The sequence below is a fragment of the Bufo gargarizans genome, chromosome 7 (genome assembly GCF_014858855.1).
Source record: "Bufo gargarizans isolate SCDJY-AF-19 chromosome 7, ASM1485885v1, whole genome shotgun sequence".
Taxonomy (NCBI): domain Eukaryota; kingdom Metazoa; phylum Chordata; class Amphibia; order Anura; family Bufonidae; genus Bufo; species Bufo gargarizans.
The window spans coordinates 57693768-57720746 of record NC_058086.1 but is presented as its reverse complement, the minus strand read 5'-3'; the positions used below and the strand labels follow the sequence as shown (position 1 = coordinate 57720746).

Sequence of the window (26979 nt, the reverse complement as noted above, 5' to 3'; positions counted from 1 at the left end):
ACTGAGCTGTATGAGGGCTTGTTTTTTGGGGGATGAAATGTAGTTTTTATTTGTATTTTTGGGGTGCATACAACTTTTTGATCACTATTATTCAATTTTTGGGGGGGACAATGTGACTAAAAAGTTGTGAATCGCATGTTTTATTGTTTTTTCCATTACGGTGTTTACTATGCAATAGTTCAGACATTTTTGGACGCGGCGATACCTGTTATGTAAATTTTTTTATTGTTTGTATATTTTTGTATGCTAAAATAGGAAAGTTTTTTTTTTTTACATAGGTTTTAGCCCCTTTAGGGGGCTAGTAACTGGGATCTTTTGATCCCTTGACCCGTGCACCATAAAAGAGATCTATTATGGTGAATGGGATTCTGCTGTTCTGCCTGTTGAGCTGTGCCTGGTGTACAGATTTTCAGGCAGAATACCATGATAGGCCTGGGAACTTTCAGCAGGCCCCAAGCTGTCATGGTAGCCGTTCAGAGCACCAGATTTCACTGCAGGGTCTTCAGTCGGAAAGTATTTGGGGGGGGACAATGTGACTAGAAAGTTGTGAATCACATGTTTTATTGTTTTTTTTTCCATTACGGTGTTCACTATGCAATAGTTCAGACATTTTTGGACGCGGCGATACCTGTTATGTAATTTTTTTTATTGTTTGTATATTTTGGTATGCTAAAATATGAAAGGGGTGATTTTTTTTATTTTTTTTACATAACTTTTATCCCCTTTAGGGGGGTAGTAACTGGGATCTTTTGATCCCTTGACCCGTGCACCATAACAGAGATCTATTATGGTGAATGGGATTCTGCTGTTCTGCCTGTTGATCTGTGCCTGGTACACAGATTTGCAGGCAGAATACCATGATAGGCCTGGGAACTTTCAGCAGGCCCCAAGCTGTCATGGTAGCCGTTCAGAGCACCAGATTCAGTCGGAAAGTATTGCGTACAAGCCCTTGTGCATAATGCCGTACATTTACAGCATTATGTGTTAAGGGGTTAAGTTAGGGGGAAAGCTGGGAGAGCTGACATGGCCAGGAGCAGTGTGTTGTAGCTCTGCCAGAAGCAGCAGGACAATCAGTTACAGAGACACTACAGCAACAAAATGTAGGGCATTTTTAATTTAGACAATATAGAAAGTTAATTAAGTTTGTTTTCAGGAAGGAAATGAGCAATTACAAAAATTCAAAGCAAAGGTGTCCACGGCCTTTAAATTAAAAGAGAATAGCACAAAACACTGTTATTTTAATTGACCAACAGAAATTAAAGCTAGATTAGTCTATGGCTTTCACTTGAGGTTCAAATATTGTGTTCACCCATATGGCGTCTACACGATGCACCATATTCTCCCCTATAAGCAAACATTCTAGAAGAAAATACTGTTCTTCTATCCTATGGCAAGTAAAAGAATATACAATTATGCATGAATCTGTGAGAAAAAGTACTCTACATGCTACATCTTCAATATAAAATAAGAGGCACACAATCAAAATTCATCTCTCAGTATGTTTTTAAGAGTGTGGGAGGAAATCAAAGCACCAGAAGGATAATCCAAGCAAACACAAGGAGAACATGCAAATTCTTTATGGATTTTGCCCATAGTGGGATTCAAAGCCAGGACCCAAGTGCTGCAAGCCAGATGTACTAGCCACCATGCTGTACTACACAAAAATGAAGCAGGCTATTGACAACATGAATTTAATTTCAATAATCAATTTATACTGCAAGTTTTGCCACTTTCCTTTCAACTTTTGCAATGCAAAGGTTATGGAAACGGAGGGCCTACAGCAATAACACCACAAAAAGCTATAATTTTTTGTTTTTTTCCAGCCACAGTTGTTGGCCAGATCTTCTACAGTCGTACCATTTAGTTCTTATGTTGCACCAGGAACTGGGTGCAACTCTTACCTCTATACACCCTATAGCTATGCTCCTGCCCTGCCTTATCATTTGCTACTAATATCCTTTACAATAGAAAGTAGAACATAATCCTTTTGTCTGCCCTTGAAAAGTACAACTCTAAAAATGCTGCATGGCCGCTAAATAAATTGTTAGCACACACACAGCTTGAAAGTGAACCAGTCTAACTAATAAAAAACAAGCCAGCACGTCTGGATTTGGAGAATCAGCATCTACACAGTGTCTACTCATTTATTTCACTTTAGTTTTTCGCGATCAGTGGTATTATTGCTTCATTTACCCGCAGCTGTCGAAAATGTCTCCTGGAGGTCAATATAGTGTATGCAGCAAATATGGTTCTATTAAATCAATCGTGTCACAAAACACAGACTATGAAGAAAGTTTGGCGGACACATGAAAGCATTCGAAGCTCCCAGCTGGGCACCAATGGATTTACTGTAATTTGATAAAAGATGTTATAGATCGCAGTAGTAACATCACCATGGGTAACCTACACAAATGAACCAGAATGCTGAAACGTATTCAATTCCAATATCTCGGACAAGATGAAAGATTCTACATCCTGTGACAGCTTGAAAATATTTTCCATGGAAGCTGTGTAACTTTAAGGATAAATATTGTACTAATTTAAATCCTTCTCACTGGTGTATGGATTTTATCTTTTAATTTGGCTCTTGAGCATTAGACCTTAAAATCTTAAGTTCAATTCCTTGATGACATCTGTGACAAGTTTGCCAGTGGTTCATCTGTGAACATGTCCATGAAGGATCCGTGTTTGGCTCGTGTGTCTCTTTTTTGCCCTCCTTGTATCATCTTTGTTTCATGGACACTAATAGACTACAAAAATTTATTTCCAGAGCATCTCCTAGCAATGATCCATGAAAACCATGGATCAAACATTTTTAGCATTTGAATGGTGTCCATGGTTTTCATAGACTATAATTTGCACGAGGCATCTGTAATCAACAAAAATAGGGAATGCTTCCGTAGTGTCACCACAGACCCATGGTCCATGGAACACCAGTGATGTGTGAATACATACAATATAGTAAATGGATACATGAGCAGTCCATGGAAACCACGGACAGCATATCTCTGCAATTCACTGAGGTGTAAAAGATCCTTTACATTACATAGCATGCATGGTGAAGACCAATGTGATGCATATCATACTGCACTATTTTCTCCAATTTTCAAAAAAAATTTATGTCCAGCAAAATTTTGGTAATATATGGTATGGTTTCAACCGTACCAGATGTTTGGACCATTTTCCTAAGGTCATGAACATTCTTGCCATTGGATGATTCAAGGCTTTATTAGCAACCCTCTACCGCCGTCTTTTTGCCAAACTTTTATGTGCCGCTTGGTGTGTCTACATTAATGCCAAAACCCAGAATTTAAGCAAAATACATTCTGTGATTCCAACCCAATATTAAGATGAATGAACAAATGGATTAAGGTCCATGAAAATTTTGTTATTGGGCAATTCCTGGGTGATGGCTTCTGCCAGGATTTTCCAGATTCAAGAACTCTGTATGGTAGAGCATGAAGGACCCACTGGCATGTATTATGAAGTGGTAGGCACTGTGGCACTGTGTGCCACTATACGGTGCCTCCACGATATTGAATATGGTAGAGTATGCCTCAATTTATTGTTTCATGTGTTCCAGAATGCTAACAGGGTTTTGGGATACCCAAGGATGACTCTAAATATGCAAATAGCTATATATGGAGTTAGGGTCCATTCACACATCCGCAAATTGGTCCGCATCCGTTCCGCAATATTGGGAACGGGTGCGGACCCATTCATTCTCAATGGGGCAGGAATGGATGCAGAGAGCACACTCCGCATCCACATTTCCGGAGCGCGGCCCCGAACTTCTGGGCCGCGGCTCCACAAAAAAATAGAACATGTTCTATTCTTTTCCGCAATTGCGGACAAGAATAGGCAGTTCTATGGGGGGTGCCGGCCGGGTGTATTGGGGATCCGCAATTTGCGGATCAGCAATAAACTATGGATATGTGAATGGACCCTTAGGCCGGGGACCCCTACACAGAGCAGGAGTGGATACAGTCGGCTCACCGGGAGTTCCTGGGAATTCGTTATCGGAACCTTGGTAACCACATCCAAATTACAAATACAGGTGAAACACAACAATGAGCAGCAAATCGTGGGCAGTTACTATGGTTTAAAATCAACTGATACACTCTTACATACTTGGGGTTACTAATTTAGTGCCTCCATGTGTTTCACATTAGCAACCTCATCGGCTTCATTAGTAATACCTATGTAAAGTATATGGCATCATTAATTTAGTAACCCCTCGTGCCTCACATTAGTAACCCAAATACATCTCAATTGACTGCCTCTCATCATCCCAGGGTCAAACTGGTCCACCAGATTACCAGAAGTGTGGGCCACACGAAGGTCCAGGAAAAAAAATAAAAAATTTGGAGTTTCCTCTTGATTTCCCATTAGTGACTATTCAAACCCTGTTAGACATTAATAATGATTTAGGGGTTGGGCCTCAAGAATAATTTCCTCTGGTGGGCCCATGTAACCCTAGTCTAACACTGAATCATACCCATGGGACTCGAAATAGCCAGTTAATAATGCAAAGTTAATGTGGCTGCTTACCATTATACTGTGAGGCACATGGGGCTATTAATTTAATAACCCCTTGTGCCTCACAACAACAGTAAGTAAAGTCATCCCATTAGGAACCCCAGTTGCCTCATTTTAAACCCACATGCCTGGTTTTAGACTTACCTTAGTCAGCCAGAGTTTCCCCAATAGAAGAACCAAGTAAGTGGACCCTAACAAAAAAGTACTTCTGTACACCTACTCTCGACTAATATATCCCTGATTAAGGTAATTTTACTCTACAGCAGGGAGTGTCACCTTTTGGATGGGTTTTCCAATCACTGCAGAAACTGGACAATTATTCAGGTCTTCATGGGAAGCAGCAGCCTGAGAAGCCCACTGCCCACTGTATCCCTGTGATGTGACCTCATCACAATCAGCAGACATTTCTATTCCGTCATCAAGAAACTCGCCACCTTCATTGGGTACATAACAAAGACTCGGATTTCCTGCCGATACAAAGCACCATGTAAATAATTGCAGTTAGCACTTACAAAATGTTTGTCTGCAAGTACGCACAGTGCTCACCTCTGCAAATATAATTTTCTTCCAGTTGACACTTTTGAGAACAGCCATCACCATTTTGCAGCGCGCCATCATCACATTCTTCTCCAAGCTCCCTAAAGTCATAATATGGACGAAAACAGAAATTATGAGACAGTCTGTAAGGGGGTGATTTGACAGGGACTGATTAACCACACACACACAGACTATTCCCTTGAACTGAGATACAACAATAAAGTAATTGGCGGCTAATGTCATGTCATGCCATGTTATGGTGTGCATACTGAATGTACTATTGCTTTGCATTTTTTATGTAGATACTGTGCCTTTTATTATATATAACGTAGAGTATTAGGTAAAAAAAATAGGCTGTGCTTTATCCTGTTTACATGTAATTCAATGTCTGTTGTAGTACTACTCACTCCGGACACTAGGTGTCACTCTGTCATTGTATATAAGGATTTGCAGCAGAGAGAATTTTATGTAGCTGAAGCCACATGAAGTGAGAGTTTGGTTGTATGCTTGGGTCGGAGGCCAGGGCATGTGCAGCTGAGGAGACCAAGCTATGAGGAGACTATACACGAGTCTGAATACCTGCAGATGCAGTGAGAGAGCCTTTAAGGCTCCGGTGAGCTGCTGCTGAGCCCAGAGAAGAGGGTGCCCAGCTGAAATAGCCCATGAGTGACTGTATTGACTGTAGAAAGAGATACACAATGGCCTTGTAGTGTGAAAAGTAGAGTGACGCGTCTATAGTTTTGTACAATGGAACTTTGATAGCCCTGACGGCAACAGGGAAGCAGTGACCTTGTGTCTTCTGCAAATAGTTGAACCCCCATCCTGAACTGGACTGCTGTGAGCTTGTGTCTGCCAGGGGGAGAGTGCTTAATGACCAGAAGTGACCCGTGTGGTGGGAGGAATTCAAGATACCCCTTCATCCAAGTGTTTAACTGAAGCCTGCAGAGCTATAGTGCACCTGTCCTGAGCTAGTGAGCAGTGAGAAGCTTCTGTGATTGAGTTGAGGCTGCTAAGAAGAGTAGTGATCCAAGATCAGCCTATGCTGTGGATCTGATCTTGACTGTTGTCAATATTTAGGACTTTTAGTGTGAGCGCTCACTTCAGGAGAAGAGACTGCACTAGGTGGACCATGTCCAGCCTATAGACTGTAACTTTGGTAGGCCTCAGCCAGATACCCTGCATTTAGTTGATAAGCATAGACTGACCCAGCCAGCCCTGCCACCAAGTGGGTTATGGTCATATGCCACACACATAAGTTTCTGGCCCTCTTACAGGGCCATAGAGGCCCCATAAATATAGGAGTTAACTTTCCCCTATGGCATATATTATTTGTTAACTATAGGGGAAACTTATGATGAGGGCAATATTTAGAGTCAGTTTTCGTTGAGTCTTCCTTGGGCGGCGAATGTTGTTTGTTAAATTTGGCCCATCTTTAAACCTAACACTTTCGTCTAGAAATACTGTTTCCTTCTGACGGATCAAAAGAATAAAAAATGTAATGGAGATGTGAACTCTCCTTAACATAGCTAAGGGGTAATCATGCCCACTTTTCCGCCCACTTTTAATCCCACTGGACAAGTGACCTCAAAACATCACAAAAGCCCTATTTTGAGACTTTTTGAAGACAGAGTTCTGGCATATGTTTATTGAGGCATTTATAGGCATACAGTAACATAAATTCTGCCAGTAAAACAGCAATAAAGGAAGGTCAGGCCACTACATCCTTTATTGTCATGCTACTCTTTAATGCTGCCTAATAATTGAAGAGAATGCGAAAGGTTTGGCTGCTCTTCAATGCCAAGAGGTAAATGACTTGCAGAAGGATTAGACAAATATGAATAGGTGTGCAGCTCTACTGCAATGAATCTGCTAAAAACCTTTTTATTAATTGCCTGCTTAAAATACTAATATAGATACAATATAAAAAACTGTCTGCATATTTTATGTATTAGAATGTACATGATAAATTGGTTGCAGTCATGATCTCTAAATTATACTCGGAGCCGGAAAGGTTAAACAAAATTTTTAGGAACAAACGTTTTGCTGGAATTGTTTTAAAATATATTCCTAGAGTGAGACCACACAGCGCGATTGTGTGTAGTTCGGGGCATGGCCACCTTTGGTTTAAAGTGAAGTTTTTATTAGTTAAATAAGAGGCAGCTGTGGCCTAAGCAGCAGCAGAGATCTAATTGGCCACGTGGTACTCAACCACAGCCAGCCAGACCCCAAACAGCTCACGACTGAGCCGTGTGGTTGTACCCTTACAGCTCAGCCCTCAGAGGTATGTATATGGAGGTGTATTATTGTTTGCACATACACGTCTTAAAACCAGTCAGGTTATAATAAAACTACTTACTCATTAACATCGCCATCGCCACAAAATGGAGCCCCATGTATGTGTGTCAGTGCAGGAGAAGGCTCTCCTGTTGAGGTCTCGCCGACCACATGAACCTGGTATTGATATTTTTGACCCAGTTTCACTTCCCTGGAAAGAGGACAGGAACATGTTGGTTAACAGAAAGACATTGCTTTAAAGGTTATATACACCTTTGTGGGCAATTTATTTTACTAATGCATTATACTCATTTTGAGCAAAAAATGGTCTTTATAAAAAATATGGAGCCCTTTTTCCTGTACAGAGCTGTGATGCTCTAGTAGCAGCCTCTGGATTTTCTTTCCTTTTCGTCAGTTGGGTAGCTGACAGGCTTCGTATCTCTGTTCTCTGACATTATAAACACTTATTATAGCTCAGTTCTCATCTTATTAATAAGAATATGGCTTAGGCTTCGTTCACATCACCGTTCATTCGTTCCGTTCTCCTGCTCTGTTTAGGAGCAGGATAACGGAAAGGACGGAAAAGGACACATAACTGAGCCTAACGGAGCCCTTAGGACCCCATAGGCTATAATGGGGTCCGTTATGTTTCCGCTCAGAAGATGATTTTGAAGCAGAGACAAAAGTCCAGCATGCACAACTTTTGTCTCCGCTCCAAAATCATCTTCTGAACGGAAACATAACGGACCCCATTATGGTCTATGGGGTCCTTAGGCTCCGTTCAGCTCAGTTATGTGCCTTCTCCGTCCTTTCCGTTCTTGTGCTCCTAAACGGAGCAGGAGAACAGAAAGGCAGAACGGTATTGTGAACGAAGCCTTAAATATGTGTTTATGACCTTATAGTAGTTTAGAGATAAGGTTTAATAGATGACCGACACAAAGTGAAAGTACCACTCACACAGTTACAAAAACTGTTAAACTTTTGTGACAGAACAGCTCAATATTTTTTATAAAGGCCAATTGAAAATATGATTTGTAGCCAAAAATTTGTAAAATTCAATCAAAAACCAAAATTGCCTTCAACGGTGTACATCGTTTTTAAGGAACATCATGCCAAAATTCAATTAATCTAATAACCAAACTCCAAAACATCCAAAGGCTCTATTCTCATCATGTTTAAGCCTTCAAACAGAGGTTTATCTCGGAAGCATTTTCCAACATACCTCTGATGGAAATCAGAGATGTATGCCACTGTCCAGTCATACGTTGTAATGCATCACCTATAGACTCTCATAGCAAAATAAATCATTCAAGTAAAAGATTCTAAGGGCTCTTCCTCCATCTAAACAGAACATTTACATGTCCACTTTAGGTCATATTATCAAGATCTAACAGGTTATGTTCAACCTATAAGAACCCTAGACGTAAGTGTCCGGTTCCAGCATCACCTCCAAATATGGTTGTCTTCTACTGGATCTTTGGGACCCTTCACTGTGCACCGACTACACAGACAGAGGATCCTCTGGTAGCCCAATTTCAGCCTGGCCATTAGAGATGAGTGAATTTTTGAAAAGTTTGATTCAGCTGATTTTGCTTTGTGAGTAGAGTTGAGCGAACACCTGGATGTTCGGGTTCGAGAAGTTCGGCCGAACATCCCGGAAATGTTCGGGTTCGGGATCCGAACCCGATCCGAACTTCGTCCCGAACCCGAACCCCATTGAAGTCAATGGGGACCCGAACTTTTCGGCACTAAAAAGGCTGTAAAACAGCCCAGGAAAGAGCTAGAGGGCTGCAAAAGGCAGCAACATGTAGGTAAATCCCCTGCAAACAAATGTGGATAGGGAAATGAATTAAAATAAAAATTAAATAAATAAAAATTAACCAAAATCAATTGGAGAGAGGTTCCATAGCAGAGAATCTGGCTTCCCGTCACCCACCACTGGAACAGTCCATTCTCAGATATTTAGGCCCCGGCACCCAGGCAGAGGAGAGAGGTCCCGTAACAGACAATCTGGCTTCATGTCAGCAGAGAATTAGTCTGCATGTCATAGCAGAGAATGAGGCTTCACGTCAGCCACCACTGCAACAGTCCATTGGCATATATTTAGGCCCAGCACCCAGGCAGAGGAGAGAGGTCCCGTAACAGACAATCTGGCTTCATGTCAGCAGAGAATCAGTCTGCATGTCATAGCAGAGAATGAGGCTTCACGTCAGCCACCACTGCAACAGTCCATTGGCATATATTTAGGCCCAGCACCCAGGCAGAGGAGGGAGGTCCCGTAACAGAGAATCTGTCTTCATGTCAGCAGAGAATTAGTCTGCATGTCATAGCAGAGAATGAGGCTTCACGTCAGCCACCACTGCAACAGTCCATTGGCATATATTTAGGCCCAGCACCCAGGCAGAGGAGGGAGGTCCCGTAACAGAGAATCTGTCTTCATGTCAGCAGAGAATTAGTCTGCATGTCATAGCAGAGAATGAGGCTTCACGTCAGCCACCACTGCAACAGTCCATTGGCATATATTTAGGCCCAGCACACACACAGGCAGAGGAGAGAGGTCCCGTAACAGAGAATCTGGCTTCATGTCAGCAGAGAATTAGTCTGCATGTCATAGCAGAGAATGAGGCTTCACGTCAGCCACCACTGCAACAGTCCATTGGCATATATTTAGGCCCAGCACACACACAGGCAGAGGAGAGAGGTCCCGTAACAGAGAATCTGGCTTCATGTCAGCAGAGAATCAGTCTGCATGTCATAGCAGAGAATGAGGCTTCACGTCAGCCACCACTGCAACAGTCCATTGGCATATATTTAGGCCCAGCACCCAGGCAGAGGAGGGAGGTCCCGTAACAGACAATCTGGCTTCATGTCAGCAGAGAATTAGTCTGCATGTCATAGCAGAGAATGAGGCTTCACGTCAGCCACCACTGCAACAGTCCATTGGCATATATTTAGGCCCAGCACCCAGGCAGAGGAGGGAGGTCCCGTAACAGAGAATCTGGCTTCATGTCAGCAGAGAATCAGTCTTCATATCATAGCAGAGAATCAGGCTTCACGTCACCCACCACTGTAAGAGTCAATTTTCATAAATTTAGGCCCAGAACCCAGGCAGAGGAGAAAGGTCCCGTAACAGACAATCTGGCTTCATGTCAGCAGAGAATCAGTCTTCATATCATAGCAGAGAATCAGGCTTCACGTCACCCACCACTGTAAGAGTCAATTTTCATAAATTTAGGCCCAGAACCCAGGCAGAGGAGAAAGGTCCCGTAACAGACAATCTGGCTTCATGTCAGCAGAGAATCAGTCTTCATATCATAGCAGAGAATCAGGCTTCACGTCACCCACCACTGTAAGAGTCAATTTTCATAAATTTAGGCCCAGAACCCAGGCAGAGGAGAAAGGTCCCGTAACAGACAATCTGGCTTCATGTCAGCAGAGAATCAGTCTTCATATCATAGCAGAGAATCAGGCTTCACGTCACCCACCACTGTAAGAGTCAATTTTCATAAATTTAGGCCCAGAACCCAGGCAGAGGAGAAAGGTCCCGTAACAGACAATCTGGCTTCATGTCAGCAGAGAATCAGTCTTCATATCATAGCAGAGAATCAGGCTTCACGTCACCCACCACTGTAAGAGTCAATTTTCATAAATTTAGGCCCAGAACCCAGGCAGAGGAGAAAGGTCCCGTAACAGACAATCTGGCTTCATGTCAGCAGAGAATCAGTCTTCATATCATAGCAGAGAATCAGGCTTCACGTCACCCACCACTGCAACAGTCCATTTTCATAAATTTAGGCCCAGCACCCAGGCAGAGGAGAGAGGTCCCGTAACAGAGGATCTGGCTTCATGTCAGCAGAGAATCAGTCTGCATGTCATAGCAGAGAATCAGGCTTCACGTCAGCCACCACTGCAACAGTCCATTGTCATAAATTTAGGCCCAGCACCCAGGCAGAGGAGAGAGGTCCCGTAACAGACAATCTGGCTTCATGTCAGCAGAGAATTAGTCTGCATGTCATAGCAGAGAATCAGGCTTCATGTCAGCCACCACTGCAACAGTCCATTGGCATATATTTAGGCCTAGCACACAGGCAGAGGAGAGGTTCATTCAACTTTGGGTAGCATCGCAATATAATGGTAAAATGAAAATAAAAATAGGATTGAATGAGGAAGTGCCCTGGAGTCCAATAATATATGGTTATGGGGAGGTAGTTAATGTCTAATCTGGACAAGGGACGGACAGGTCCTGTGGGATCCATGCCTGGTTCATTTTTATGAACGTCAGCTTGTCCACATTGGCTGTAGACAGGCGGCTGCGTTTGTCTGTAATGACGCCCCCTGCCGTGCTGAATACACGTTCAGACAAAACGCTGGCTGCCGGGCAGGCCAGCACCTCCAAGGCATAAAAGGCTAGCTCTGGCCACGTGGACAATTTAGAGACCCAGAAGTTGAATGGGGCCGAACCATCAGTCAGTACGTGGAGGGGTGTGCACACGTACTGTTCCACCATGTTAGTGAAATGTTGCCTCCTGCTAACACGTTGCGTATCAGGTGGTGGTGCAGTTAGCTGTGGCGTGTTGACAAAAGTTTTCCACATCTCTGCCATGCTAACCCTGCCCTCAGAGGAGCTGGCCGTGACACAGCTGCCTTGGCGACCTCTTGCTCCTCCTCTGCCTTGGCCTTGGGCTTCCACTTGTTCCCCTGTGACATTTGGGAATGCTCTCAGTAGCGCGTCTACCAACGTGCGCTTGTACTCGCGCATCTTCCTATCACGCTCCAGTGCAGGAAGTAAGGTGGGCACATTGTCTTTGTAGCGTGGATCCAGCAGGGTGGCAACCCAGTAGTCCGCACAGGTTAAAATGTGGGCAACTCTGCTGTCGTTGCGCAGGCACTGCAGCATGTAGTCGCTCATGTGTGCCAGGCTGCCCAGGGGTAAGGACAAGCTGTCCTCTGTGGGAGGCGTATCGTCATCGTCCTGCCTTTCCCCCCAGCCACGCACCAGTGATGGACCCGAGCTGCGTTGGGTGCCACCCCGCTGTGACCATGCTTCATCCTCATCCTCCTCCACCTCCTCCTCATCCTCGTCCTCCTCGTCCTCCAGTAGTGGGCCCTGGCTGGCCACATTTGTACCTGGCCTCTGCTGTTGCAAAAAACCTCCCTCTGAGTCACTTCGAAGAGACTGGCCTGAAAGTGCTAAAAATGACCCCTCTTCCTCATCCTCCTCCTCCTCCTCCTGGGCCACCTCCTGTTCCATCATCGCCCTAAGTGTTTTCTCAAGGAGACATAGAAGTGGTATTGTAACGCTGATAACGGTGTCATCGCCACTGGCCATGTTGGTGGAGTACTCGAAACAGCGCAACAGGGCACACAGGTCTCGCATGGAGGCCCAGTCATTGGTGGTGAAGTGGTGCTGTTCTGTAGTGCGACTGACCCGTGCGTGCTGCAGCTGAAACTCCACTATGGCCTGCTGCTGCTCGCACAGTCTGTCCAGCATGTGCAAGGTGGAGTTCCACCTGGTGGGCACGTCGCATATGAGGCGGTGAGCGGGAAGGCCGAAGTTACGCTGTAGCGCAGACAGGCGAGCAGCGGCAGGATGTGAACGCCGGAAGCGCGAACAGACGGCCCGCACTTTATGCAGCAGCTCTGACATGTCGGGGTAGTTGTGAATGAACTTCTGCACCACCAAATTCAGCACATGCGCCAAGCAAGGGATGTGCGTCAAACCGGCTAGTCCCAGAGCTGCAACGAGATTTCGCCCATTATCACACACCACCAGGCCGGGCTTGAGGCTCACCGGCAGCAACCACTCGTCGGTCTGTTGTTCAATACCCCGCCACAACTCCTGTGCGGTGTGGGGCCTGTCCCCCAAACATATGAGTTTCAGAATGGCCTGCTGACGTTTACCCCGGGCTGTGCTGAAGTTGGTGGTGAAGGTGTGTGGCTGACTGGATGAGCAGGTGGAAGAAGAGGAGGAGGAAGCCGAGAAGGAGGAGGTGGCAACAGGAGGCAAAGAATGTTGCCCTGCGATCCTTGGCGGCGGAAGGACGTGCGCCAAACAGCTCTCCGCCTGGGGCCCAGCTGCCACTACATTTACCCAGTGTGCAGTTAGGGAGATATAGCGTCCCTGGCCGTGCTTACTGGTCCACGTATCTGTGGTTAGGTGGACCTTGCCACAGATGGCGTTGCGCAGTGCACACTTGATTTTATCGGATACTTGGTTGTGCAGGGAAGGCACGGCTCTCTTGGAGAAGTAGTGGCGGCTGGGAACAACATACTGTGGGACAGCAAGCGACATGAGCTGTTTGAAGCTGTCTGTGTCCACCAGCCTAAATGACAGCATTTCATAGGCCAGTAGTTTAGAAATGCTGGCATTCAGGGCCAGGGATCGAGGGTGGCTAGGTGGGAATTTACGCTTTCTATCAAATGTTTGTGAGATGGAGAGCTGAACGCTGGCGTGTGACATGGTTGAGACGCTTGGTGACGGAGGTGGTGGTGGTGGTGTTGGTGGTACATCCCCTGTTTGCTGGGCGGCAGGTGCCAACGTTCCTCCAGAGGCGGAGGAAGAGGCCGAGGCGGCAGCAGCAGAAGAGGTAGCAGGGGGAGCCTGAGTGACTTCCTTGGTTTTAAGGTGTTTACTCCACTGCAGTTCATGCTTTGCATGCAGGTGCCTGGTCATGCAGGTTGTGCTCAGGTTCAGAACGTTAATGCCTCGCTTCAGGCTCTGATGGCACAGCGTGCAAACCACTCGGGTCTTGTCGTCAGCACATTGTTTGAAGAAGTGCCATGCCAGGGAACTCCTTGAAGCTGCCTTTGGGGTGCTCGGTCCCAGATGGCGGCGGTCAGTAGCAGGCGGAGTCTCTTGGCGGCGGGTGTTCTGCTTTTGCCCACTGCTCCCTCTTTTGCTACGCTGTTGGCTCGGTCTCACCACTGCCTCTTCCTCCGAACTGTGAAAGTCAGTGGCACGACCTTCATTCCATGTGGGGTCTAGGACCTCATCGTCCCCTGCATCGTCTTCCACCCAGTCTTGATCCCTGACCTCCTGTTCAGTCTGCACACTGCAGAAAGACGCAGCAGTTGGCACCTGTGTTTCGTCATCATCAGAGACATGCTGAGGTGGTATTCCCATGTCCTCATCATCAGGAAACATAAGTGGTTGTGCGTCAGTGCATTCTATGTCTTTCACCGCTGGGGAAGGGCTAGGTGGATGCCCTTGGGAAACCCTGCCAGCGGAGTCTTCAAACAGCATAAGAGACTGCTGCATAACTTGAGGCTGAGACAGTTTCCCTGGTATGCATGGGGGTGATGTGACAGACTGATGGGGTTGGTTTTCAGGCGCCATCTGTGCGCTTTCTGCAGAAGACTGGGTGGGAGATAATGTGAACGTGCTGGATCCACTGTCGGCCACCCAATTGACTAATGCCTGTACCTGCTCAGGCCTTACCATCCTTAGAACGGCATTGGGCCCCACCATATATCGCTGTAAATTCTGGCGGCTACTGGGACCTGAGGTAGTTGGTACACTAGGACGTGTGGATGTGGCAGAACGGCCACGTCCTCTCCCAGCACCAGAGGGTCCACTAACACCACCACGACCATGTCCACGTCCGCGTCCCTTACTAGATGTTTTTCTCATTGTTATGGTTCACCACAACAACAAATATATTATTTGGCCCAATGTATTGTATTCAAATTCAGCGGGATATAAATTTGAGGCCTAGTATTTAGGCGCTGGGTGACCGGTATGGATTTAGTGACAGAATTAGACTTGGAAATGCACAGAAGCGTGTGTGTGAAGTTATTCTGAATGACCCAATGTGCACCTTGAATATTATATACCCTTTTTGGGATAGATTTCAAATAGCTCTGATATAGCAGGAACCACTAAATTATGAAATTGCTAAATTGGGAATTGTACTTCAACCCAGAACAAAAAATGTGCTTTGACGGGCACTAAATAACTTTCCCAGCTACAACAGGACAACGGTAACGAGAGATTTAGAGGGATTTAAATTTGAGGCCTAGTATTTAGGCGCTGGGTGACAGGTATGGGTTTAGTGACAGAATTAGACTTGGAAATACACAGTAGCGGGTGTGTGTGAAGTTATTCTGAATGACCCTATGTGCACCTTCAATATTATATACCCTTTTAGGGATAGATTTCAAATAGCTCTGATATAGCAGAAACCACTAAATTATGAAATTGCTAAATTGGGAATTGTACTTCAACCCAGAACAAAAAATGTGCTTTGACGGACACTAAATATCTTGCCCAGCAACAACAGTACAGCGGTGGGTAACGAGAGATTTAGAGGGAATTAAATTTGAGGCCTAGTATTTAGGCGCTGGGTCACCGGTATGGATTTAGTGACAGAATTAGACTTGGAAATACACAGTAGCGGGTGTGTGTGAAGTTATTCTGAATGACCCTATGTGCACCTTCAATATTATATACCCTTTTAGGGATAGATTTCAAATAGCTCTGATATAGCAGAAACCACTAAATTATGAAATTGCTAAATTGGGAATTGTACTTCAACCCAGAACAAAAAATGTGCTTTGACGGACACTAAATATCTTGCCCAGCAACAACAGTACAGCGGTGGGTAACGAGAGATTTAGAGGGATTTAAATTTGAGGCCTAGTATTTAGGCGCTGGGTCACCGGTATGGATTTAGTGACAGAATTAGACTTGGAAATGCACAGAAGCGTGTGTGTGAAGTTATTCTGAATGACCCTATGTGCACCTTCAATATTATATACCCTTTTAGGGATAGATTTCAAATAGCTCTGATATAGCAGAAACCACTAAATTATGAAATTGCTAAATTGGGAATTGTACTTCAACCCAGAACAAAAAATGTGCTTTGACGGACACTAAATATCTTGCCCAGCAACAACAGTACAGCGGTGGGTAACGAGAGATTTAGAGGGAATTAAATTTGAGGCCTAGTATTTAGGCGCTGGGTCACCGGTATGGATTTAGTGACAGAATTAGACTTGGAAATACACAGTAGCGGGTGTGTGTGAAGTTATTCTGAATGACCCTATGTGCACCTTCAATATTATATACCCTTTTAGGGATAGATTTCAAATAGCTCTGATATAGCAGAAACCACTAAATTATGAAATTGCTAAATTGGGAATTGTACTTCAACCCAGAACAAAAAATGTGCTTTGACGGACACTAAATATCTTGCCCAGCAACAACAGTACAGCGGTGGGTAACGAGAGATTTAGAGGGATTTAAATTTGAGGCCTAGTATTTAGGCGCTGGGTCACCGGTATGGATTTAGTGACAGAATTAGACTTGGAAATACACAGTAGCGGGTGTGTGTGAAGTTATTCTGAATGACCCTATGTGCACCTTCAATATTATATACCCTTTTAGGGATAGATTTCAAATAGCTCTGATATAGCAGAAACCACTAAATTATGAAATTGCTAAATTGGGAATTGTACTTCAACCCAGAACAAAAAATGTGCTTTGACGGACACTAAATATCTTGCCCAGCAACAACAGTACAGCGGTGGGTAACGAGAGATTTAGAGGGAATTAAATTTGAGGCCTAGTATTTAGGCGCTGGGTCACCGGTATGGATTTAGTGACAGAATTAGACTTGGAAATACACAGTAGCGGGTGTGTGTGAAGTTATTCTGAATGACCCTATGTGCACCTTCAATATTATATACCCTTTTAGGGATAGATTTCAAATAGCTCTGATATAGCAGAAACCACTAAATTATGAAATTGCTAAATTGGGAATTGTACTTCAACCCAGAACAAAAAATGTGCTTTGACGGACACTAAATATCTTGCCCAGCAACAACAGTACAGCGGTGGGTAACGAGAGATTTAGAGGGATTTAAATTTGAGGCCTAGTATTTAGGCGCTGGGTCACCGGTATGGATTTAGTGACAGAATTAGACTTGGAAATGCACAGAAGCGTGTGTGTGAAGTTATTCTGAATGACCCTATGTGCACCTTCAATATTATATACCCTTTTAGGGATAGATTTCAAATAGCTCTGATATAGCAGAAACCACTAAATTATGAAATTGCTAAATTGGGAATTGTACTTCAACCCAGAACAAAAAATGTGCTTTGACGGACACTAAATATCTTGCCCAGCAACAACAGTACAGCGGTGGGTAACGAGAGATTTAGAGGGAATTAAATTTGAGGCCTAGTATTTAGGCGCTGGGTCACCGGTATGGATTTAGTGACAGAATTAGACTTGGAAATACACAGTAGCGGGTGTGTGTGAAGTTATTCTGAATGACCCTATGTGCACCTTCAATATTATATACCCTTTTAGGGATAGATTTCAAATAGCTCTGATATAGCAGAAACCACTAAATTATGAAATTGCTAAATTGGGAATTGTACTTCAACCCAGAACAAAAAATGTGCTTTGACGGACACTAAATATCTTGCCCAGCAACAACAGTACAGCGGTGGGTAACGAGAGATTTAGAGGGATTTAAATTTGAGGCCTAGTATTTAGGCGCTGGGTCACCGGTATGGATTTAGTGACAGAATTAGACTTGGAAATGCACAGAAGCGTGTGTGTGAAGTTATTCTGAATGACCCTATGTGCACCTTCAATATTATATACCCTTTTAGGGATAGATTTCAAATAGCTCTGATATAGCAGAAACCACTAAATTATGAAATTGCTAAATTGGGAATTGTACTTCAACCCAGAACAAAAAATGTGCTTTGACAGACACTAAATATCTTGCCCAGCATCAACAGTACAGCGGTGGGTAACGAGAGATTTAGAGGGATTTAAATTTGAGGCCTAGTATTTAGGCGCTGGGTCACCGGTATGGATTTAGTGACAGAATTAGACTTGGAAATGCACAGAAGCGTGTGTGTGAAGTTATTCTGAATGACCCTATGTGCACCTTCAATATTATATACCCTTTTAGGGATAGATTTCAAATAGCTCTGATATAGCAGAAACCACTAAATTATGAAATTGCTAAATTGGGAATTGTACTTCAACCCAGAACAAAAAATGTGCTTTGACGGACACTAAATATCTTGCCCAGCAACAACAGTACAGCGGTGGGTAACGAGAGATTTAGAGGGATTTAAATTTGAGGCCTAGTATTTAGGCGCTGGGTGACAGGTATGGGTTTAGTGACAGAATTAGACTTGGAAATACACAGTAGCGGGTGTGTGTGAAGTTATTCTGAATGACCCAATGTGCACCTTCAATATTATATACCCTTTTTGGGATAGATTTCAAATAGCTCTGATATAGCAGGAACCACTAAATTATGAAATTGCTAAATTGGGAATTGTATTTCAACCCAGAACAAGAAATGTGCTTGAACGGACACTAAATAACTCGCCCAGCTACAGCACTAGGGACAGATTTAGCTGGATATAAATTTGAGGCCTAGTATTTAGGCGCTGGGTGACCGGTATGGATTTAGTGACAGAATTAGACTGGGATATGGCCAAAAAATAAACAGACTATTGCTGGTTAAATGCACTTGGTGTGACAGCTTCACCCTGATGTAGGCTTTAGCCAAAAAACAACCACACCATTGAGGGTTAAATGCACTTGGTGACAGGCGCAGCTTGCCCCTGATTTTGTATATGGCCAAAAAATGAACAGACTATTGCTGGTTAAATGCACTTGGTGTGACAGCTTCACCCTGATGTAGGCTTTAGCCAAAAAACAACCACACCATTGAGGGTTAAATGCACTTGGTGACAGGCGCAGCTTGCCCCTGATTTTGTATATGGCCAAAAAATGAACAGACTATTGCTGGTTAAATGCACTTGGTGTGACAGCTTCACCCTGATGTAGGCTTTAGCCAAAAAACAACCACACCATTGAGGGTTAAATGCACTTGGTGACAGGCGCAGCTTGCCCCTGATTTTGTATATGGCCAAAAAATGAACAGACTATTGCTGGTTAAATGCACTTGGTGTGACAGCTTCACCCTGATGTAGGCTTTAGCCAAAAAACAACCACACCATTGAGGGTTAAATGCACTTGGTCGCAGCTTGTGCTGGCGCACCACAAGACACAAAATGGCCGCCGATCACCCCAGAAAAATGAGACTGACAAACGGTCTGTGCAGCCTAAAAACAGTGAGCAATTGAGGATCAGCAGCTCAATGATCCACAGCTGCAGATCGATCAGTTAATCAAGTCCTTTGGAGGAGTTAATCTGCCTAATCTCGCCCTACTGTCGCAGCCGCAACCTCTCCCTACGCTAATCAGAGCAGAGTGACGGGCGGCGCTATGTGACTCCAGCTTAAATAGAGGCTGGGTCACATGGTGCTCTGGCCAATCACAGCCATGCCAATAGTAGGCATGGCTGTGATGGCCTCTTGGGGCAAGTAGTATGACGCTTGTTGATTGGCTGCTTTGCAGCCTTTCAAAAAGCGCCAAGAAAGCGTCACAAAAGCGCGAAGAAAGCGACGAACACCGAACCCGAACCCGGACTTTTACGAAAATGTCCGGGTTCGGGTCCGTGTCACGGACACCCCAAAATTCGGTACGAACCCGAACTATACAGTTCGAGTTCGCTCATCCCTATTTGTGAGAAATTACTTTGTCACGAACTGCATTTTTTGTAAGTAGCGGGTGCAATGACAGGGAGCTGCGATAGCGCCGCTCCCTGTCATTGTACCCCTCAGATGCTGCGTTCATACTTTATCGCAGCATCTGAGTGTAAAAACTGTGTAAAATTAACATAGAATTTTTTTTTTAATCAAACTTACCACCTCCATTTGCTGATATCTTGCTTGAAGATCTGGCGCATAATCTCACACGGCGCAAGATTATGTCATCATGCCGGCCGGGGCGGTGATGTCATTCGTCACTATGCACGGGATTTGGGCCGAGGTATTCAATCAAGATGGCGGCTGCCGGTCCGTCGCGAGCAAATGGAGGAGGTAAGTATGTTTCTTTTGTTTTTTACACTATTTCAGGTTAAATTGATTTGCTAACAAAAAGCACAAGGAAATTCGGCTTCCAGATGAATCAACTTTATCCTGAAATTCGGATCTAATTCCACTTCGTGGGATTTGATTCGCTCATCTCTACTGGCCATGAGAGTTCCAGCTTGTCACGGTTTCCAAGCCATACAGTTTGCAGTAATTTGTTCACAGAATACTGACTACCATTATTGTCAGCCTGCATCCTACTGATGGATAAGGATCTGAACTGCGTCTACTAAAGGCAGCCATACTGTACTTTAGAGATTCCAAATGGTCATTTACTGAATGACTTGTCGTAAATCGTTAGTGTTGTGATGGCTAACGTTTGGGGCAACAATCTGCTGTGATCTGTGGCTTAAGCTATGACAACAATGTCATAGACTAAGCCACAGATCACTGCATAGATCGATTCATGAATTTAGTTTTAACTTATGACAAAGTTGAAAGGAAATTCACGGAAACTGATTGATCTCTGATGTGATCTTTGGCTTAGTCTAGTCTACAACTGATGGGATGAAGATCTGTTGTTTGGCATGTATGACCTTTCTGCTACAGGAACCAAATGAAAAAATCCAACATAACAGATCCACTTTTTGACAGATATCTGCCATTGGTCAGCATATGTCAAACACATTTATGTCATGAAAAGGCGCCAATATTTGGGAAAAAAAATTGTCTAACTTGGCCTTTTCTGACACCCAAAATCTCTAGGGTATGGTCAGTTTAACAAACTCACATCTAAAATGAGTGGTTCCTATTTTACCACCACATCAGAGAACTGATATTTATGCAACCTATTCTTGTTGGTTCCCCACAAGTAAACCTTAACTTTAAGCTTCGTTAAAAGTTGACCCACTGACATATATTTTCATTAACTTCCAAAAGGTGTCTTATTGAGCTCTGTTTTAGGAGATACAATCTGCAGTCTGCAGCTCGAACATTATTTAGGAATAAATGTAATCACTAGTTTAAAGTGAAATCAATCACAACATTTATTTTAAAAAATATACCACCCACATTCAGTATGGTTCATTAGTTTCAAGGATAATGACTTATTATCTTCATCACAGATCCCCACCCACTGTGTCCTACACTATTCCTCACTCACAGACGCATTAGTCACTCACATCAGTCTGATAATGGGCTGGCATTTATCACTGTTATATGTTCTACATTTCGTACAGTGTCTGATGTGCTAACCCTCAGTGGCTAAGGATGTCTTGGGTCAGACCCCTAATGCAACCATCCTTCATACCTGTTCACATATGGATGTACAGCAGATCAAGTAGCTAAAACTGTGCCCAAAATGAAATAATGAACAGCAGCATGAACTATTTTAGCTAAATCAACAAAAGGGCAGAGTATTTCAGCACAGATTAACTTTGCATGCCTGTGCATTACATTTGAAGTAGGAGAGGCAAGTCTAACTGGAAGCTCAAATGACGAGTGGCAACATGACCAAAGAAAATGGTGGCCAACGTGAAAAATTTAACTAGAGGTGGAATAGGGCATCTGCAGGCATGAATATTCCCAAAAATATGATTCTACAAGAATAGAGTTGTCACTGCTATGTGTTTATTTTTACATAGAGGGTGGGATCCGATAGCAAGAATAAAAATGAGGCCCCGCTTAGGTGCGGCTTGACTCGGTTTGAGTACATTTGCCACTGGTTCCTTGTTTTCTAACATTGTGGTACCTGTTCAGACTGCACGTCTGTGTCCAGTTTTCACCATCCATACATATGAGGATAAGATCAATCAGGAACATTCCTCCTCTTTTCAAGATATTTGCCTGCACATACCAACTTGGGGAAGGCCAAAGGGATACTCTTTTGGCCTCTGCTGGGTCAAAGGAGACCTATGGCTACATTTGGCATATATGCAGGGAGCTTCCCCAGTGTATATGTCGAACATGTACACATAACGAGATAAGTCTATGGCACATATGTCCTTATGTACATATGTCCTGTTATGTCTGTACTGTGCAGGCAAAAACCTGATAAAAATAATGGTAGCAGTAGTAATTGTTTCCTTACATGTCAACAAGACCCAACTCATTATACTCGTCTTCTCTTAGTATGTAGTGCATACCGTATTCCTCCTTACAAATTCAAACAATTTATATTTAAGAGATAAGTTCTACTCACCTGTCTGTGAAGGCGAGCTGGGTTTGGATCTGTCTAACTTGGGACTCTCTTGGGAAAGGAGGGTTTCTGACTATTTTGTATTTCACAGGTCTGCAGGATGAGCAAAGAGGATCATGAGGCATGGACACAAGGAGGACTGCATCTATGTCCATTCTTGCATCAAATGTATATACACGGACTCTTGAAACTTTTTGATCAGTGGTCAGTCTAATGGTCAATGGAGTATCACAAAAGGCTTCCATAGTACCCAGGTGTAAAGATTCATTTTGTTCTGTTACCAATTCAATGTCTGAGAGTGGGTTAGGTAAGTTAGGGGACAGGTACGTTATCCATATTGTGAGGGCCTGAGGTCGAACAGGTTTTAAGAAATGGAGCTCCAGCATACATCCATCAGGCTCAGTACAGGGAACTGACATATTGGTAAGCAAATGAATTTCGGGACTCCATGCCTGTAGGCTTGGCTGGCAAGGCTGGTCCACATCAGGAGGGCCTGGACAAAAAATACAAAATTCTGTGAACATAAGTCTCCTATTTAAACATCTCAGACCCATAGTATGCACATTGGACTTTTTAGCTGATCTAAACTAATATTTGAAATCATTTACCTTGGTACAGAAGAACTGAGGCAAAGATATCTACCAAACTCAGTATTTCTTTTACCCTCATTACTCTGCAAGCCATTTGTCTGATTTAGCTGTATTTATCACTTGGAGATACCTTCAGAATGCAAATACACTGGTGGCACATGGGCTGTAGACATGCAGAGGTGCTCATTGTCTTCCAGGTTTATATCGATGATGGTCAATTCTGAGAGGTCTAACTGACTTTTGTAAACCCACAATATGGCCAACTATGCTGTAAAAAGAAACATGCATTCACTACCCCAAGGTTACTTCCCATCAGAGTTGATGTAGCCCTGACTGTAAGGGGCAAGGCAGCACACTGGCTACAGTGAGTTTTAACCTCTTCACTACAAGACCACCAGGGATGTTATCATTAACCTATTCATTGCCCAAGACCACCATGGGTACTACCATTCGTTCTTTCACTTCCATTAGACCACCAGGGATTCTGTCTTTAGCTTGGAAATAAATTAAAACTATCTGGCCATTTTCTAGAGAGACAGAATATATTTTTTTTTTACTTTAAACATAAGTCGTAGGTATGTTGACAGAAGTGGGTCCACGCGCTGTTTTTGCACAGCCATTCTATGTACATTGCTTGACCTCAGTACTCAAGTTTTGGATGAGAGGCAAGCTGCCTTCTATATCTATATTGAACCCTATCTCACCAGTATTACACTAAGAATAACAGTCATCCTCTAAATGAGCTACAATAGAGGATCGAAGCAGCATGAAATACCAGAATACTAACGAATGTGATATTTAATGGAAATTTTATTGGGAATCAAGTATACTGGTCTGCATGCCACCCAATGAGTCAGGATTCCTCGAAATCTATCCTATTAAATTTAACAGAATATTATTCCCTTGTTTGTATTGAGGTATGGGAAAACCTTTAGCCCTCAAAGTATTCCATTTGGTGACTTGGAGATATAACCTAACAGTTTTCATAAGATGTATAAAGGATATAGTACCTTGGGTAATCCCCTAAGTTCTTGGTATGAAATATTAGAACACCCTTTACTCAGGAAAAAAACAAGTAAAGTAAGATTGAACCAAGAGCCAAAAAGGGTCTTTTTACATCTGCTGTTTGAAAATAATCTGCTGCTACTTAAAAATAATGTTTTTGTATGGTTCAATCACCCTGCAAGAGTGGCAAGCAACAAGATAAGTTGATGACCACTATAAATGAGGTGGACCAATGCTTCTACAGTTGGCAGACCACAGTGTCATAACGGCTTCTGGTTGTCAACAATTTCTATCCTAAAATTAAGGCCAGAAAGTTGAGATAGTTTATAATGGCCCATAACTTAATGTACAGTTTTAGTAGAAGGCTGAAATCAATTCTTATGTAAGAACCATCTGTTCCTTCTTATTTTTTTTTTAACAATGTGACACCTCCAAGGCTAAACTCTCTTCTCTACACACTACTATATACTGCTACACATTTGGTTGTTCATGAAATTACCCCCCAAATAAATTATGGAGTTGGGTAACAGTGGGTCAAAATAACTTACTGTAGTAAGATGTTAGAATTCACAATTTTTTTATGCTTCCCTACATTGGTATGATGAATTCTATTCAGAGAAGATCTTACTATGACTGTATAGACACATATTTAGAACTGGAAATGTGGCATAGTAAAAGTGTACAGAATACATACCCACTGCCTCTTCTGGAGTCCAGTACCCAGAAATGTCACAGGTACGTGGCGAAATGGCATGATGTGCATATTGTAAGAAAGATCCATCGACTGTGCAAAACTCACAAATAGATCTTGAGTCCCTGTAAAAAATAGAAATTCTCCATTAAGTAAAGTGTAAAGAATTGAGAACTTAAAAAAGGCTAAAACTAGATCTTTATGGCACTAACATTAGGCCACTAAATGAAATTCTTATCTCCATTATTCATTATTTCTGTTCAAAGTTGGGACAATTGAACAGGATTTGGTAGGTGACTATCATTGTGCCTCCTGTTGTAGCATATAGGCAGATCATGTGGCTGTCTTTGGAAGAACCCAATGGAGAGAGAAGACCCAGCCTTGGTTGGTCCCATTGCCTTTGCTATTGATAGTAAGAACTTGTGTAGGTCTCCTTTCTCAAAGTGAACTGCATTGATACATGCTTGGGACTTCGCCCAGAGTTCATGAAAAGGCTAAGTAGGCAACAAAAACCATAATTGTCCTGGGTGACAAAACCTATAATGGAGAGCCTACTTTGATCATTGCTATTGGGTCCCTGTTCATTCTGTGGCCATCAATGTATTTTGGAACATCTTTGTTGCCATGCTCCCCTTTCATTCAAATACTTGGGCCTCACTAATGCCATTATGCAGGATTTTTGCCATAATTGTAAGAGATCCAAAAAGGAATAGTAGCCTTCCTCTAGTGATATATCATAAATGAATCTGTCATACAGGTTATCTTTCTATACAAATAATTTTGACTTTGTCCTGCTACCTCTTTCTATATTCTAGGCCATTATTTTGCCCAAGCTGTGCCAACCATGATTTAATGCATACTGAATGACTGTGCATTTTATTATGTGCTTTGTGTTAATGTGAAGTGCAGTAAATTACACTGTAGTAAAATGCCTAGAAACTAATACAAATACAAAGAAAACTTGTCTAAAACCGAGGTTATGTAATACAATGTATCACATATAAGGTGATAAGTAAATACAGCTATCATACTGAAAACGACCTATGGACAATGCAAGATTGCTGACAGCTGGAGAAGAAGTTCCATACCACTGGCAAGAGGCTTATGTAGAATTTCAATTACCTTTCATACAGTTCTCCACTTACAGGAGGCATCCACTGAATGGTGAGAAAGTCTGGACCCTGTTTAATTACTTTTGGGGCCAAAGGAACAGGTGAAGGCTTGGGCAACCTAGTCCATCCTTGATATTTGAGATCAAGGTAACAGCGCATGCGGGCTACCTGATTTGGAGTAAAGCTGTTGGCACAATCATCATCTGATATTGAAAATAGAAGAGATAATGAAGTTACACAGCCAGTATTACCATAAGTCTAAATTCTAGAATTAACTTTACATTTTGCAGAACATTTAAAACAATAACCAACAAATCTTAACACAATTCTGTTTTATCTGTTGATCTACACTGTGTCTATAAGCCAAAGGTTTGCTGGATCATTCTAGGTCTCATTTATGGAATGTAGTGAAGGCAAAAAGTGGAGATAACAACACCCAATTAGATTAATTACATAAACACTGTAATATTTTACTTAAGTCAATTCACTCCTGGAGCCAAGAGCTTACAAGCAGTATTCCATGGGTGAGCTGAATACATCTCTATGTAAGTGCAAGAGGATGCACCATGGTCAACAAAGTTTCTGCCCACCCTATAGTTATATTAATATACATGTAATATGTGTAATGAACCATCGGGTATATACCCACTGTGCCACTGACTGGCAATACTGAGGAGGGGCATAACTAAGCAACATCAAGTCTTCACTAGAGCCTCTGGTGGTGAGGATAGACTTGAGCCACGGTAGTTGCCAGGGGCTACTCCAGAGCGTAAACCGAGTCAGCGGCAGCTGGTCGAGCAGACCAGAAGATACCAACAATGGTACCAGCAGACCAGAAGATACCAACAAAGGTACCAGCAGAGACAGACAGCGATACAGATACAGATGCAGGTACAGACAGGCAAGGTATAACAAAGGCAGAAGCAGTTACCTGCGCCACAAGCGATAGAAACTAAGCAGCCCCAGGCAGAGCTGCACATGGATGGTGGTTCCCCATCCGGGGAAGTCAGGGACCCCCTTCCAGAGGCTCTCAGACGCAGATAAGCTCTGCTAGGCTCTACAGGAATACAGACATGACAACTGATGCAGTTAAGCACTGCTAGCACAGGCTAGCAAGGAACAAAT

General features: G+C 43.2%; 1 protein-coding gene across 1 annotated transcript in view; it reads right to left on the bottom strand.

Annotated features, from left to right (window-relative positions):
• Window positions 1–26979, bottom strand: part of PAPPA2 (pappalysin 2) — a 209485-nt gene that overhangs the window by 93192 nt on the left and 89314 nt on the right. The window contains exons 6-11 of the mRNA XM_044301283.1: window positions 25865–26057; window positions 24746–24867; window positions 22460–22949; window positions 7433–7561; window positions 5086–5177; window positions 4816–5006 (exon numbers count right to left, since the gene is read on the bottom strand). Of these exons, the coding sequence (XP_044157218.1) occupies window positions 4816–5006; window positions 5086–5177; window positions 7433–7561; window positions 22460–22949; window positions 24746–24867; window positions 25865–26057 (1217 nt within the window). The remainder of the gene's footprint in view (window positions 1–4815; window positions 5007–5085; window positions 5178–7432; window positions 7562–22459; window positions 22950–24745; window positions 24868–25864; window positions 26058–26979) is intronic.